Source organism: Acinonyx jubatus, chromosome A2 (genome assembly GCF_027475565.1).
Source record: "Acinonyx jubatus isolate Ajub_Pintada_27869175 chromosome A2, VMU_Ajub_asm_v1.0, whole genome shotgun sequence".
Taxonomy (NCBI): Eukaryota; Metazoa; Chordata; class Mammalia; order Carnivora; family Felidae; genus Acinonyx; species Acinonyx jubatus.
Genome location: NC_069383.1, coordinates 16,484,671 through 16,501,593, shown reverse-complemented (window position 1 = coordinate 16,501,593; position 16,923 = coordinate 16,484,671). Strand labels below are relative to the sequence as shown.

The following is a 16,923-nucleotide window of genomic DNA, read 5'->3' as shown; positions in this document are numbered from 1 at the left end:
ATACAAGGACAATACATGAAAATCCAATGTAGTTTCACATACTAGCAATCGTCATTGAAAACTAACACATATCTAACACAGGCACATATGCAACAAAATATATACAAGATCTGTATGTTGAAAATTATAAAACAATGATGCACAAAATAAATAAATGGAGAGACATACAGTATTCATGGATTGGAAGTCTCATCCTGGTAAAGATGTCTATATCCCCAAATTGATGGATGTATAGATTCAACACAATAGGTAAGTTTATTCTAAAATTTATACGGAAAGGTAAAGAAACTTGAATAGCCAAGACAACTTTTAAAATAAAAAATAAAGTGAAAAAATAGCACAACTTGATTTTAAGATTTAACATAAAGATACAATAATCAAAAGAACATGGCATTGACAAAGGCACAAATAATAAATCAATGGAACAGAACAGAGTACAGAAATCGATATCTATCCATCCATATATATCCATACCCCCCCATATATACATTCAATTGATTTTTGATAAAGATGTAAAGGAAATTCAATGAAAAAAAATAGTCTTTTCAACAGATGATGCTGGACCCACTGAATGTTTATATGTAGAAACAAAATAAAACACTAACCTAAACCTCACATCTTATACAAAAATGAACTCAAACTATAGAACTGAATGCAAAACATAAAACTACAAAACTTCTAGAAGAAAGCAAAGGAGAAAATGTTTATGACCTAGGATTGAACCAAGAGTTCTTGAACATAATACCAAAAATACAGACATATGAAGAAAACTTTGAGAATTTGGACTCTGTAAAGAGAATGAAAAGACAAGACATGTGCCAAGAGAAAACATTTGCAAAGTACATCTGTAACAAAGGACTTGGATCCAGAATATGTGGCAAAATCTCAAAAGTCAAAGGAAAAAAACAACTGGGCCCAATTTAAAAACAGGCAAAGGACTTGAGCAGATGTGTCATCAAAGAGTATAAGATAGATGGCAAATAATGAAAAGACACTCATGACTAAATGATTAAAATTTTAAAGTGCTGGCCATACCAAATGCTGGCAGGGATGGAGACAAACTGGAACTCTCTCTCTCATACACTGCTGGTAGAAATGCAAGATCTGTACTCTAGAAAATGATTTGCCAGTTTCTTATGAAGTTAAACATACACTTACCATATGACCCAGGAATTCCCTTCCTAGGTGTTTAACCTAGAGAAATGAAAATTTATGTTTACACGAAACTGGTTCGTCAATGATTAGAGCAGCTTTATTCACAATTGCCTAAAACTGAAAATGACTCAGATGTCCTTCAACAAGTAGATGGGTAAATAAATGGAAACATCCATACAACAGAATACTGCTCAGCAATAAAAAGGAACATACGATTAATATACGCAAAAATGCTGATAAATCTCAAAGATGTCATGTCGAAATAAGCCAATTGCAAAGGGTTACATACTGTATGATCCCATTTATGTGGTAATCTCAAAAATACAAAACTATAGTGATTAGTGGTTGCCAGAGGTTGAGATGGGAGATGCGAGGATTAGACAGATTTCTTGGGTGGTGGAATGGTTCTGTATCCTGATTAGGGTGTTGGCTATATGAATCTATATCTGTCTTAAAACTCCCAACCGTATACCAAAAAAGTCTATTTCAGTGTACATTGATTTTAAACACTAAAAAATAAAACCAAATGTAATCAATACTCAGGTATTCACATGGAAATACAACCAGAATCTGTACTTGAATACTTGTCACGTGGCATTGTAATTGTACTGTAAGCAACAAACTAAGTCTATCCCTGGCATGTCCATTTCTCTAGGACAGAAACCCTAGCTTTATAATCTCTGTATCTCCAGTATAAAGAGAACTCCTGGCATTGAAAGAAAGCACTCAATATTTTTTGAAAGATGAAAAGTTGACTAAATCAGGCATAAATGGTTTACATTATTTCATTTTGGTGGAGAAGAACAAGTATAAAATGGAATTTAATAAGAAGTCACTAAAGGATTAAAGCTTTAGAAAGACATTTTACAATTACACACCTTTGTGTTATTTTTGGCATTAACTGAACAGAAGCTAGTAGTTGGAACATTTAGCATGAATATTCATGATTTCAGTGTGCATATGTGCCCTTCAGTGAGGACTTTACTATGAAGACAATTACAAAGAATTTTTTCAATTGAGGTATTGCCCTAATAATTCATTAAGCTACATGCACAATATGTGCAGTGAAGTATTCTATTTGCTTTGGTTTTTAAAAAATTTTTAATGTTTGTTTTTGAAAGAGAGAGATAGAGCACAAGCAGGGGAGGGGCAGAGAGAGAGGGAGACACAGAATTGGAAGCAGGCTCCAGGCTCAGAGCTGTCAGTATAGAGCCCAACATGGGCCCGAACCCATAGACCATGAGATCATGACCTGAGCCGAAGTCGGACGCCCAACTAACTGAGTCACCCAGGTGCCCCAGTATGTCTTAATTCTTAATAATCCATGCATTACACTGTCACCACCATGACTTTATTCCAACCAAAGAGAAGAGAAGAGAAGAGAAGAGAAGAGAAGAGAAGAGAAGAGAAAAAAGAAAAGAAAAGAAAAGGAAAGGAAAGGAAAGGAAAGGAAAGGAAAGGAAAGAAAAGAAAAGAAAAGAAAAGAAAAGAAAAGAAAAGAAAAGAAAAGAAAAGAAAAGAAAAAGAAAAACAAAGTTATTAGAAAGCTAGAGAGAAAGAAAGATCATGCAAGTTGCTTTAGGAAACCAACATTTCCTACAGGAACAGTAGAAAGAGAGGCTTCTCCCCAGAAGGGATCATCTACAGAAGAGTTTTTCTCTGCAATAAATGGCTGACCAAGAGTCAAAAAAAAAAAAAAAAAAAAAAAAAAAAAAGACAAGCTGAGAGTTCAAGATACTGGGATCCTGACTTTCATGAGGACCAAAGCAACATTAATGTGATTATTAAACACTGCTGAAAATACATAAGAATGGGTCAAAACTGTTAACCACTGCCATAATATATAAAGGCACAATACTTATTGTTGTTCTTGGTTTTTTCTCCCAAGCTCCCTGACAGTGTTTTTTTACATGTCCTTTAAAATGTTCTATTTTAATAAATTTTTATTACAGAAATATTTCAGAGACACATAAATCTAACATCTATAATACATAATATTTGATATATCATATATAGATATAAAATATTTTAGAGCCATGTTCAAGTTTTAAAGTGGCCACACATAGGCACTCTGCCTGATACACCCAATCAAAACAGGACAGTTTACCTTACTGTAGTAGTGTATGCACGTACAATAAGAAAAAAAGACCCTATTTAAATTATATAACTAAAACTTAAAACACGACCCAAACTTAAACTGTAATAGAAATGTGACTAATTCTACACGCACCTCTATTGTCGACATTCTTGATTCTTTGAACACTATCAACAGAGTCACTGAAAGTAACCACTGAACCCCATTCCTTAGACTCCAATTTACTGAAGAAGCCTTTTGTAGAATGTAGGCTATACCCCAGAATAAGCTCCAAATTGAAAATTAGAAGTTATTTTCCTCTTTCTCTGACCACTCAATTTTATCTTCCATGAAGGCAATGTTCTACTGTGCCCACCATTAGATTCCAAGCACAAAACAGTGGACAGAGAGCAAGTATAAAGTAATGCTTTTGAAAAAAATGTATTGTAATAAGTGAATAAATAAATGTGTATCTATAAGATTAGGACTGAAGGTAAAATTACATGATTGGACTTTAGGAATCACTTTGGCATATCCCTAGACGTTAGATATTGTACAGTTCAACGTAGACATAAATTCTTTCATTCATTCTGCCAACTGACAACTCTGTTTGGTTTCAGAATACTTTGTGTTAAGATCTGTGATCAGGGCTGGGGACACGAAAATTCAAAAAGGATGTGGTCAATGATCTCAAGTAGCCTAAGCCTAGTGTGCGACATATGCACACACATATAGAGCCAACATAATTAATACCAGCCTGTTACACCTTGAGAGCGGTAATGAGTATATCAACAGTGAGGTCCAATGAGAAGGTAACTAATGCAACAAGAAGCCACAGAGAATTCTTTGAAGAACCAATGATTCGACTAGGGCTTAAGAAATACATAGGATCCTCATAGAGGAAAGGCGGCAAATTATAAATTGTCGGAGGTTTGATCTTTGAAGCCAGACCATCTGAGTTTGCAACCCAGTCTACCACTTGTTAGCTGTGTGACCTTAAGCAAGTTACTTAACCTCTTTGTGCATCAGCTTCCTCACTACAATACCACAGGTGGCAGAAGGCTGTGCGGGGGGGGGGGGGGGGGGGGTAGGTAATTAGTTAAGTAGTTAATGTAAAGCGCCTGTAACAGTACCTGAACCTTAACAGAAGCTACGTATGTGTATGGTAAATGAAAAGAAAGGGCAACAACATAAAAAAGAAGTCCCGAAGTGCTAAAAACAATTTTTGTCCCCAGAAAAAAATAAAAGCATAGAATACGTTAAGTATGAATTACTAACTATGGATAAAGTGTGTTTCGCTAACTCAGTGACAGTTTGGGGCCGTTGATCTTTTACTTCAACCATGGATCCTGAACCCAAATAAGGCCCAGATGCCTGCATGAACTCAAAACTCCACACAAAATTTTAGGGGTCCATTCACAAATTAAGGTCGGCAGGCACACCTTCAACATCATCTTCAACATCATCCCTGGGCTATAGATAACAGAATGATCTGCTGCTCTCACAGACTTTCCATCAAAAATCATGCTGAGGATGGAACTTTCTACAACCTCATGCAATTTTGGCCCTAACTTATCTCATCAAAAATTTAAACCTGAACCCTTAGAGGACTGAGACAAATAGAACACAAAGAACTAGACAGCTCCGTCTCAAATCACAAAGGGGTAATGAAGACAATTAGGGTTGGCGGGTCCTTGTCTGAGTAGCAGACCTGTGAGGGAAAAGGAGGCAGGTCGTCTAACCCTGAGGAGGTGATGAGGGTGCTCGACAAGGTGTAGAAACAGACCGGCTTTGTACTCACGTGGTGAAGGAGCCAGGGGGAGCAGATACTCTCCGCAGGTCGGCAGCTGGCACCTGATGGATACTAGAGGCAGCAGGGAATGAGCAGCGAAGACAGTCAGCACAACAGCGTGGACAGACAGGGAACAAGCCCGGAGAGAGAAAGAGAGACACACAAAATTTAAACAAAAATTAAATGAGCGCGTCACCAAACAGTGAGTGAAAAGAAAAGGAAAATCCAGCCAGCCACGGACATAATCCAAAAAGCCGGTGACAGCAATGAAGCCAACAGGACACAGGGCAAGGGCTGGCTCTACGGCAAGCCACAGACTGGAGCGAAGGGCAGGGCGCGGGCAGATGCAACCGAAGCGTGGACACTGGGCGGGGCTGCGGGCAGGAGGCATCGTGGTCCTCTCTCGCTCTAGGTCATCCGAGATATCCAACGAGAGGATGCGCGCATGTGCACAAGTACACACACACACACTCACACACACACTCACTAGAGAGGGGGGTAGGCTGGCATAGTAAACTCATTTTTGAGGAGAGTCAAGGTAAATTTAATCCTTTACCGTAGTCCTCATGATTCCAAAGTCTGTAGGAAACCTGTGTCAAAGTACAACCATCTTGCAAAGAGTGCCTTGACAAAAACTTTAACGACTCTGAAGGTAACACCAAGAAAGCCTAAATTCATCACAGTGATGCCAAAATTTCACTCTACTCTTGGTAGAAGAGTGAAACCACAGACGTCCCCCTTTTCTCTCTTCTTTTATAAAAGAGAGAACCTTTGGTTGCTGTTGGAAAAGATGAAATGTAAATTTGAAGAAACTAAATAAAAAATGTGTTGTCACCTTTACATAGTCATTCTCTCTACTCTCTTAGGCGATTTGAAGAGCTTCAAAGGACCTGCAGCAGACATAGCTCCCTGATCCCTGTTTTCTGCTGGGTACACAAATTCTCATATGAAGTCCCATGAATCAACTCCTTGTTTTCCTCAAAGGGCTATCGGTTACAACCAACAATACTTTTGAGCAGCCAGGATGATGGAATCCAATCAACTGCACTGCCCAATTCAAAGTTCACCAACTAGAAATCTTGCCCCTGAATAACATGATTGCTTTTTACGGTGTAGTCTTAATTACCATTGAGCTCAGGATTATAGCCAACTTAACATCTCCTTACACACCTGAGAAATTTTAAATTTCTAATCTCTTTCACAGGTGCCTTTCAAACCGCATAATCAAATTTATCTGGCCACCATGTTACTAGCACGTGAATATGAACCTAGATAAATCTCCTCTATTACTTTTTTTGGGAAAGATACGTATTACAGTTCTCACTTTGTAAAATGAGATAGGTTTCTGTACCAGTGGGGTGGGGGGTTGACTGAACACAATGGAGCTAGCCCTTCAGTTTCTATGTAGTAATAGCAACTTGGATTATAGACCAAGAAATATTTTTTGGGGGGAATAATTTTCTTTTTTTGCCTAAGTGAAGATCTAATGGCATCATGAGGGCCTACTTTAACCATTTCTCATGGGAATCTGCCCCTCATCCATGCAAACCAGATCTTAAAAATCGTGTGTATCATCCATTTATTAACATCAAATGTTATCAAGACATTATCTCTATTAGTTTTAGATTCATGGGTTTTAGATTTATGTTATTTTAGAAACAATCCTGGACAAATGTTAACAGATACAGTATTAACAGAACTGATCCATGTGCCAGCCATTGTTTAACACATAAACGTGTCTCAGACATACTGGTAGGCCCTGAGGACCCAAAGAGGAAAACTCTAAGCAGGGTAAAGAGATAAGTCAACCAAGGACCACACTGTTATTGGTAAATGGTGTGATAAATGTAACATAGAACAGGAGTATCTAATGGCTAGAAGTAGATAGAAAAGGATTCTTAGGGAAAGTTATACTTCGGTGGAGTCTTGAACTTGAGCAAGAGTCAACAGACAAAAAGGCAGAAAGGAAGGTACTGCAAGAAAGGCATCAGAAATGCAAAAGTATGATGATGCACGAGGCAGGCCACTGCTCCCGAAGAGCAATGATCTCCGGAGCACAGGAAGAGAACGAGAAGACAATGATCACAAGGGCATGCAAAGTTAAGGAATATAAGCTTAACATTTCTAGAAAGAGCCTTCCAATCAGTCTTTTGGAAAAAGTAGTGTGTGAAGGGCAGGGACACTGGAGACAAGGAATTATGAGCATAGTTTAGTGATGCTGTGAAGAGGTAGCTTATACAGCCTTTGAACAAAAGTCGTATTCTACTAGCAGAGGAGGTAGGTGGTTAAAGACATGGGAAATAAATAGAAGGTAGACCTCTAAGGCCACATGGGGTGTGTAACAGTGCAGGTGATTGTGACGACTCCAGGGGCTCATTGGCTGATGAGCAGAGAAAGAAAATTACAAGCGCGTTTTCAGCCTGCAGTCTGAGGTTGCTAGCGGATATCCAGGTAAAGATGTCAGCTAAGATATCTGGGTGTGAGTGTTAGCTTCTACAGGAATGCCTGGATAGAAGACATGGATGTGAGATCTATTCACGTATAAGTCATAGATGAAATCTGGGGTACAGATGTGATCTCCCACAGAAAGGCAAACCGGTGAGGAACACCATTGCTCAAGTGGAAAAGGGAGCCAGTTGTTTAGGGAACCACAATGCCTCCTTCTCAAATATTTAGTTAACTCCCTAGCCCATCACACACGGAGGTTTCTAAACAAATTCTCTACATATTTTTAACCAGTTTTCTTTCTTCTGAAAGAAGATGGGCGAATGGAACAGAAGAAACAGATAATCCTAGTAAACAATGAGAAAAAGAGAAAGAAAGAAAGAAAGAGAGAAAGAAAGAAAGAAAGAAAGAAAGAAAGAAAGAAAGAAAGAAAGAAAGAAAGAAAGAAAGAAAGAAAGAAAGAAAGAAAGAAGGGAGAGAGAGAGAAGAAGGGAGGGACGGAGGGAGTGGGGGAGGAAATAAATATCTCTCTGCCTTGGCTGCAAAAGTGAACTTGGCACAACCATGGCTGAAACACAAAAAACCTGGAGGACTCAGAAGGTTGGAGAAAACTTGTAGAAAGGTCTTATTGTCCAGACAACCCTCACACTGGAAACTCTACTTGGAAATCCAGCAGGAAAGGTCAGATTTGAAAACAAGGGTTTCTAGTAAAACAGGCACAAGAAATCTAATTGCAGAGGGTAAGCAATAGCAGTAAGGGAGAGCACTCGAGGCCTTAGTGAACAAGTGTGACATGATAACTAGCTGTTTTCCTTTGAAAATGTGCTATCTGGATCGATTTTCTAAAAAATATAGTGTTCTGATAGTTATTCATCCTAAGTAGTAACAAATACCTTTGTTAAGTTTTACAAGTATCCTTTTTGGAACTGAAAAGCAGGCGATTGCCATTTCACATAGATATTTCCAGAGGCCTGAGGCTGCTTACATGGACACACCACTGCCCCCTGGTGGGAAGTCATTATTTTTGAGTTGAGGTTGTTTCTTGAACACCCTCACAGCCAAATCGATGCCGTCACATCATCTGCCATATAAACTCTAAGTACAAAAAGAAAACAACTATTCATATTCGTTTTTGTATGTGAAGAAGGCCCAAATGAATTCTTAACAATACAGTGGCTGAGCAAATACAAATTCTTTCTCAGCTCAAGGGCAAGAACTATTTGAAACTAGCACCTGGAGACAATTTCACATCTGGTAAGGTTATTAAATATAGCATGGCCAGGCATGAGAATGGGAGGCCTTTGCCTGTAGATATTAAGCACTTTTAGTTTTATTATAGTTCTTAACTATATACAAGTGACCCAAAACGACCTGAGCTGCCATACTATCTCCGAAATGGCTTTTCATTTAGTTTTCCAAAGCTTTCTCCCAGACCAATGGTTCATGGATGGACTCTGACGTTTCCAGAGAGAGTACGGTCAACCACATATCATTGCTGACACCATACCTTTTTAACATACATACTTGCCAGTTGTATATTCAACCTAATTGAAGGTAAAGGCAGGGAGAAAACAAAGCCATCGGGAACGAGCGAGGGGTTTCACCAGCTGCAAAATGTAAATGAAATAAGGAATCCAACTGAACAAGTTGTCTGGATAATGATCTGAGCAAAGTGCTGAGTGACTCTGATGTTCAGAGTGACTCTGGGAAGGGAGGAAGCAGAGGAGAGAGGAGCTCTCATTCCAGCCTCAGACTTCAAAGCAGATGCCAAAAATGCAAACACTTTAAGAGACCTGTCTAACGCTATTCCTCAACATATGCCATCTGAGGAAGAGAGGTGAAGTCAGGTTCTGGCAGTGAGCTACGGCACCTGTGTTATTGGCTTATTCTAGGCATTTCTGAAGACTATCATCGTGATCCCATAAATACGTGGCAAAGCATACCCTTGCTTCACAGGCACTGCAAGAAGCCAGCCATTCAATACAAATAGGTAACCATGCATCACAGGCCACAAACAGGAGTCGCACCTTGGAGGGTCCCTCACTATGACAGAGTGATGACCCAAGGCTGAGTCTGAAAACAGCCTTACCTTGAGTTAGATTAGGCATATGGGCATTAAATATAGAAGATACTCAAAAAGGGGCCCCAAGTCCCCATCCTTCTCCACCCCAGACAGACATCTCCATCAAAAACTTAAAGGGTGCTATAAAATGAATATACTCAAAATATCTAGTTATTACCACCTTATCTCAAATCAGCTCATCAGCACACCTAAGGAAAGAAAGGGTCCAAGAGGGATACATTTTATTTAGGTGTTGAATAGTGAATTAGGTTATATTTAGACAATAGGATGCCACTCAGAACAGCGAAATTGAGTTGAAGCACCAGAGGACTCAGGACCCCAAAATGGGGGCATCAGGAAAGTGATAAGTCACTAACAGGCAGAAGGGAATACAACGTGGAGAGAGGTAAGCTCCAAAAATCCAGCTCTGCCAACCTCCCCACTATCGGGGAACCCAACACTCTCCAAGTGACCTGGGTAAAGAGAAGGCCAACACTGTGCCTTCTTAAAGCAAAATGGAACATGTTTAGGTTGATGCATTTTATGACCCTAGAATCACTCTTTAATGATTTTCTGCTGTTCCCAATAAATATACAGCAAAGTGATCAATGAAGAAGAGTGATCTATCTAGTATTCAATACAGCAATTGGTTCTACAAGAAGAGTGTGGTCACTGTGCAATAAACATGAAGAAAAATATGTGAGAGAGACCAGGGAACTGCTGTTTCTTGGACTTTGTTCCTTTCTCAACACAGTAAGACCCCTAGACCATGCACACGCCTGGCGTTCTATGATCTTTGTGTTCACAAAGGTAGGCAAGGGGCAAACTCACTCATTGAGTAAAGGCATGGATGTTCTCCTCTTGCTCTTCTGCACCATGTTGGCTTGATTCCTCAAGGAGATCCGAATCATAGCTGGGGCCAACCTACAGGGCTCCCCATCCACTTGCATGGGGATGGGTTTGTAAGTGAGCAGCACGACCTCCCGACACTGGTGTAGCCTTTCCCCATGGCCCCCAACTTGCAGGGCAGCCTGTAAATTCAAGAGTCAAAAGGAAGCTAGAAGTCAGTTCTTAAGAGTCAGGAAAGCTAGAAACCCCAAGTCCTCTATATATAACCAAAAGGCCTTTGATAAACATGTTGAAAATTGCTAGCCAGGAGCAGAATGGGAAACCTTGGATAAATCACCTTAACAAAAATAAACTAAAATTTCTAAACTTTTGAGGAGCTTGACCACAAATTTTCATCGATCGCCAAATTTTGGTATTAATTTAGTCATGTTACTTTAACACAAAAGTTGTTCTTTGTGTTATCTAGTCAGTCCCACTGAATAACCAATATAAGGAGAAAAAAGAAAATAAAACAGATAAAGCACAGTTTAAGACAGCTTTTATACTATGTTTAAAAATAAGTGTATATTATAATATATATTAATTAAATATAAATACATAATACAGTTACATAACATATATATGTATGCATAACAGGTATACACAAACATGCTATAAGATGTAACTATGTATTATATATTAAATATATTCATACTTAAATATGCAGCCCACCCTTGGTTAATTTGCAAACGTGGGCAGGCTTTTTCTTTTTACCTAAAACCTCCTTAAGCTACCTCCAGTCTGTATAAGATCTAAAGAATGCAAAATAATATTAACTACTTGATTAAAAGCATTGTGAAAAGTATAACAGCTTTGAGGATCAAAATCAAACACAGAGTTCAGTTCACCATTGTGGCCACAGAATGGAAAGTCAATCCAACATTAAAAGCCTGCTGTTGAGAAGAACAACAAATCAATAGAGCTTTCCCTCATTAGTTAAAATGTATGTGCGTATTATATATTTTATGTCATTATATTATATTATTTTTATGCTATATATTTTTATGTTATATATATTAGCATGTGTATGTATGTGTGTATGTGTATGTGTGTACACACACACACATATATACATACATATATATATGTGTGTGTGTGTATATATATATATATATATATATTATATATATCTCCTTTACCCTTTTAGGGATGAATGAAAATAATACATGTTTGGTTGTAAAAGAATCCACAAAGTATACAATCTGAATACACATTGTGTATCTCCATCCAGATCAAGCTTTAGATAATTTACAAGTTCATATGTGCTCTTTCTCAGTCTTTTTATACCCTTCCCACCAACTAGTTAGTAAACAATACCCTGACTTCTATTACCATAGATTCAATTTGTTTGAAATTGAACTTCATACGAACCATACTAGATGACTCTTCTGTCTCTGGCATCTTTTTCTCATCATTGTTTTTGAGTAATATATAGCAGAATGTATTTATTTACTCTTTTGCTGATAAACATTTGGTTGTTTCCAGTTTGTAGCTATTGTTGACGTAAACTTTCCTGTATGAATCTCTTGGTAGATACATTCTCTCTTGGCTACATACAATGAGAAGAATTGCTATGCCACTAAGTTTAGATGTACAGTTAACTTTGGCAGATACTGCTAAATAATTTTTCACTAAGGTTCTATTATGCCTTTTGAGTTATCAATTTGTTTATAATAAATAGAAAAAAGGATTTTAATACTAACTTGCTCAAAATCTAAAAGATTAAAACATACAATCAACTTGTTTCCATGTGTCTCTTTTCTGTCAACGAGGGACAAACTTTGAACTGAGACTTGTGATGTCAACTTCCCCTTATGTGGTTGCCAGATATTCATATTTATCTGATGCTTTGAATTTCTTTTTTTCCATTTGCGTTAATTTGAACAATAGAAACCTGATTGTCTATAAATGCAAAGAGAAAAGCACAAAGGGACAAAAAGTAAAAACTGAGAAGAACTTCTTATTGATCACCTTTAATGTTAAAAGCATTCCATTGTGTACTTTGCATACAATTTTGTCAAACTGGTTGAGAAAACTAGAAAAGCAGAGCAGAATGCAGTGAGAATTTAGTATAATTTGTTTTGGCCTATCACCCACTCCTTTGTTATTCCGTTGAAAGTTTTTCTTGGCTGTACTCAAATGCTCCACTTAAGTCAATGGATCAGAGTCACTATCTCATCTCCAGAACTTTTCCAATATATTCCCCTTGACTTCAAGTACTTGCAGTTGAGAATGTATCTCTTCATCCACTATTCTGGAAACACCATTTTCTTCTTCTCTCTACCTTCCCCCCTCCCCCACCTTGACTAGACCTAATGACAAACAAAAATGCAGGACCTTCCAGGTGAGAACTTAGTCCTCTGAGTTTCACAGAATTGAAAACCGTTTTAAATACTTCCCAACCCCTTGGTATGTAGAAGGCATACACAGTACTGTAGAGCACTTTTAAGTCATCTTCTCAGCCTCAAAAATAGAACAGCAGCAATACCACAAACATGTAAATAGCTGTCAACGGCAGTCCCGCTGATATTTCAGAATCAATCCAAGATCACTGCACAGGCACAAGGGGAACTACAGTAAAGAGCTTTTTGGGATAAAAACAGTTCTATTCCTGTTAGCACAGCCACATTATTCTTGGAACAAGTTAGAATAAAGGTAATATTTTAAATACTTATTAGAAATAGTTATATTTCAGGGTGCCTGGGCGGCTCAGTCGGTTAAGTGTCTGTCTGACTCTTAGTTTCGGCTCAGGTCACGATCTCACAATTTTGGGGGTTCGAGCTCCACATCAGGCTCTGTGCTGGCAGTGTGGAGCCTGCTTGGGATTCTCTCTCTCCCTCTCTCTCTCTGCCCCTCCCCCATTCATGCTGTCTCTGTCTCTCTCAAAATAAATAAGTAAACTTAAAAATTAAAGAAAATGAAACAGTGGGGTTTTTTTTCATCACTCAGAATGGTCTAGGCTTAACCACAAATACCCCCATAATTTGCTGGAGATAATTATTTACTAGTAATAATATGGTGGCTTATTAATGACAGACATTCAATTATTTGTTCAATCCAGCATATATTACTCCTGTGAAAACGTCCAATACTGCCTTTCTGATAGAATAGGACTTGACAGGAAAACAAAGAAAGCCCCTGAACTAAGTGCACCCACTTACCTCCATTTATCGCCCTGTGGCCCAGACCATAACTTTCCTTCATGCCACAGGTGTATGGCTTGAGACTTTTGGTCTCTCCACACTATCCCCATAATACTTGCCTCCATCTTCCCCCAAAAGCCTCACCTTCTTTCTTACTACTCAAGCCCTTATCTACTTGCTGTCCGATGAAAATCATGGACAATTCTGGGTTGACAGGGGCAGAGAAGAAAACATAAAATACTTAGGAACAACTTTAGTAAATCATATGCAAGAACCTGAAAACTTCACTGAAACTAGGAAACTGTAAAACTTTGCTAAGAGAAATTAAACAACAGCTAAATAAATGGAGAAAGATAGGTCTGTAGACTGGAACGCTCAATACTGTTGTTAATATGTCAATTCTCCCTAATTTATAGATTCAAAGCAGTCCCAATTAAAATCACAACAGATGTTGGCAAGGATGCGGAGAAAGAGGATCTCTTTTGCATTGTTGGTGGGAATGCAAGTTGGTGCAGCCACTCTGGAAAACAGTATGGAGGTTCCTCAAAAAACTAAAAATAGAACTACCCTACAACCCAGCAATTGCACTACTAGGCATTTATCCACGGGAGACAGGCGTGCTGTTTCGAAGGGACGCATGCACCCCATGTTTATAGCAGCACTATCAACAATAGCCAAAGTACGGAAAGAGCCCAAACATCCATCGATGGATGGATGGATAAAGATGTGGTGTATATATACAATGGAGTATTATTCGGCAATCAAATAAAAAATGAAATCTTGCCATTTGCAACTACGTGGATGGAACTGGAGGGTATTATGCTAAGTGAAATTAGTCCATCAGAGAAAGACAAAAATCCTATGACTTCACTCACATGAGGACTTTAAGAGACAAAACAGATGAACATAAGGGAAGGGAAACAAAAATAATACAAAAACAGGGAGGGAGACAAAACAGAAGAGACTCATAAATATGGAGAACAAACTGAGGGTTACTGGGAGGGTTGTGGGAGGGTGGTGGGGTAAATGGGTAAGAGGCACTAAGGAATCTACTCCTGAAATCATTGTTGCATTATATGCTAACTAATTTAAATGTAAATTTTTAAAAATTAAAATAAATCAATAAATACGTATCCAAAAATTAAAAAAAAAATAAAATCCTATCAGGTTTTTTTTTTTGCAAACACAGTCAAACTAATTCTAAAATTTATTTACAAATACAAAAGACAGAATAACCAAAACATTCTTAGAAGTGCAAAGTGAAATGTTTCATATTACAAGTATGAAGGCTTACTCTAAACCCATAATAATCAAAACAGTGTGGTACTACCATTAAGTGTAAAGAAATAAGTCAATGGGACAGGATAGAGTCCAGGAATAGAACCACATACAACCGAGGGGTGAAGGCAACCAAGGTAATTCTATAGACAAGTCTAATCAACAAAGAACGCTGGGGAAAAAAAGGATTTCTAAAAACTAAATCTTGAATCACTTACACAATCCACATAAATTAATTTGAGTTGAAATACATACTTATACATAAAAGGTAAAACTATAAATCTTCAAAAAGAAAACATAGGTGAATATCTTATCTTGGAATAAGCAAGGTTTCTTAAAAAGGGCACAAAAAGCCCTAATGTGATATATGCCTGCCTTATACAACTGGAATTCAGAAGAACTTCTTCATCAAAACAAACTTAAGGAAATAAAAATAGATGGAAAATCTTTTGCACTAAATATATCTGTCAAGCAACCTGTATTCAGAATATATAAATAACACCTGCAATTCAACAAGAAAAGACAAAGAGCCTACTAAAATATGCAAAAAACCACACTTTGAAAAACCATGCAAGGTAACAATAAAGTTGAACAACAATGTGTCCTTACTCTCATTTTTTTGCTGTTTAGGAGGACTTAATGGACTATACAAAACATACATGATTTCTTTGTTTCTCTCTAGGGATGTAATTTTATTCTCATTTCTTCTTCTGTTTCCTCAAGTGCAATATTCTAATAGCTTTTCGTTTCTGTTAACACATTTCCAGCACCTGTGGGATATTACTTCTTACCAGGTACTCTCCCACATTGCTATTGGGCAAGTAAACAATACAACATTTCTAGAAAGCAGTTTTATAACCATTATTAGAGGTTTTAAAATATTTATGTCATTGACTCAATAATTTCTTTTGCAGGGATATGTCATAAGACAATATTCTGAAATATGAACACAGGTCTATGAGTAATTATGTTAATTACAAGATTATTTATACCACCAAACATCCAGAAACTTAAACATTTCATAAAGGGATCTTTCCATAAAGGAATAATTATTATATAAATTGAGGTATTTATGTATGAAAGAGTAGTCAGCCATTTGTATTATGGGTTTTACTTATAAATAACATGATTTCCTATATATTTAAAAACAGAAATAAGGCAATTGGAAGAAAATGCATCAAAATGTAAATAGTTACAGATCATGTAATTATGACTAATATTTTTACTTTCAGTTCTTATGTATATTATCAAAATAAGCACACATTTGACATTTCTTCATAAAAAGTAAAGATTATACTATCTAGTATGCGTAAAACTTCAGCCCTGGAAATTTCTCCATGTAATTTTTCTCGTCGAGTAACTTTTTGCGTTTCTAATTCATAAATATAAAAGACATCACATATTCCAATTTCAATTAACAAAAAGAAAGCTGGCTATACTTTATTTAAAGCTGAGAAGACTGAAATCTTTGGATTTCACACTGCATAGCAAATTAGGCTACCAGCTCCTCAATCTGAATAATGAATGCTTTGAACTATCTTAAAGAGTTTTAGATTACTTAGAAACAGACTCAAGATGAAAAGACCTTCAAAACCACAAAGGCAAAAAAAAATTGTGGTGGAAATAAATACAACTTACAATGCCTGGTTATGGTCTGTGGAGAACCCAAAAGGTAATCAGGTTACCAAGCACCCAATGAAGAATCATCATAATTCGTAAGAATGCATTTCAACCAGGAGAGTGAATTGAAGACTTAAGCCATGAAATTTGCAACTGAAAGATAAAGAGTCTAAAAGAAACGACATCTATTCCCATCTAGTAATTCTATTTGAATCTCTCATCTATTCAAGTGCCACTCTGAATATTTTAAAATACACAAAAATACACACATATACCCAAATAACCACACCCTTCTGTTTATGCGATCATCTTACACACATGTAATTTTCAAATAATTTATGTTTTTAGAAACATAATCAGTATAATAGTTTCAAGAAATGTGAAACTAGAGTCCTTAAAATTAGATTCTCTCTTCTTGAACAATGGTGTACTGTTATATGAGCAGTCAGGTGAGATGTGTTTGAAA

General features: G+C 37.3%; 1 protein-coding gene across 7 annotated transcripts in view; it reads right to left on the bottom strand.

Annotated features, from left to right (window-relative positions):
• DGKI (diacylglycerol kinase iota) overlaps nucleotides 1-16,923 on the bottom strand; it is a 435,956-nt gene that overhangs the window by 141,175 nt on the left and 277,858 nt on the right. For 6 of the 7 annotated variants that reach the window (XM_053218037.1, XM_053218038.1, XM_053218039.1 and 3 more), the window contains 2 exons: nucleotides 10,360-10,559; nucleotides 5,031-5,093 (listed from right to left, as the gene is read on the bottom strand). In XM_053218037.1, coding sequence (XP_053074012.1) covers nucleotides 5,031-5,093; nucleotides 10,360-10,559 — 263 coding nt within the window. The remainder of the gene's footprint in view (nucleotides 1-5,030; nucleotides 5,094-10,359; nucleotides 10,560-16,923) is intronic. The other variant, XM_027075552.2, reaches the window with a different exon arrangement.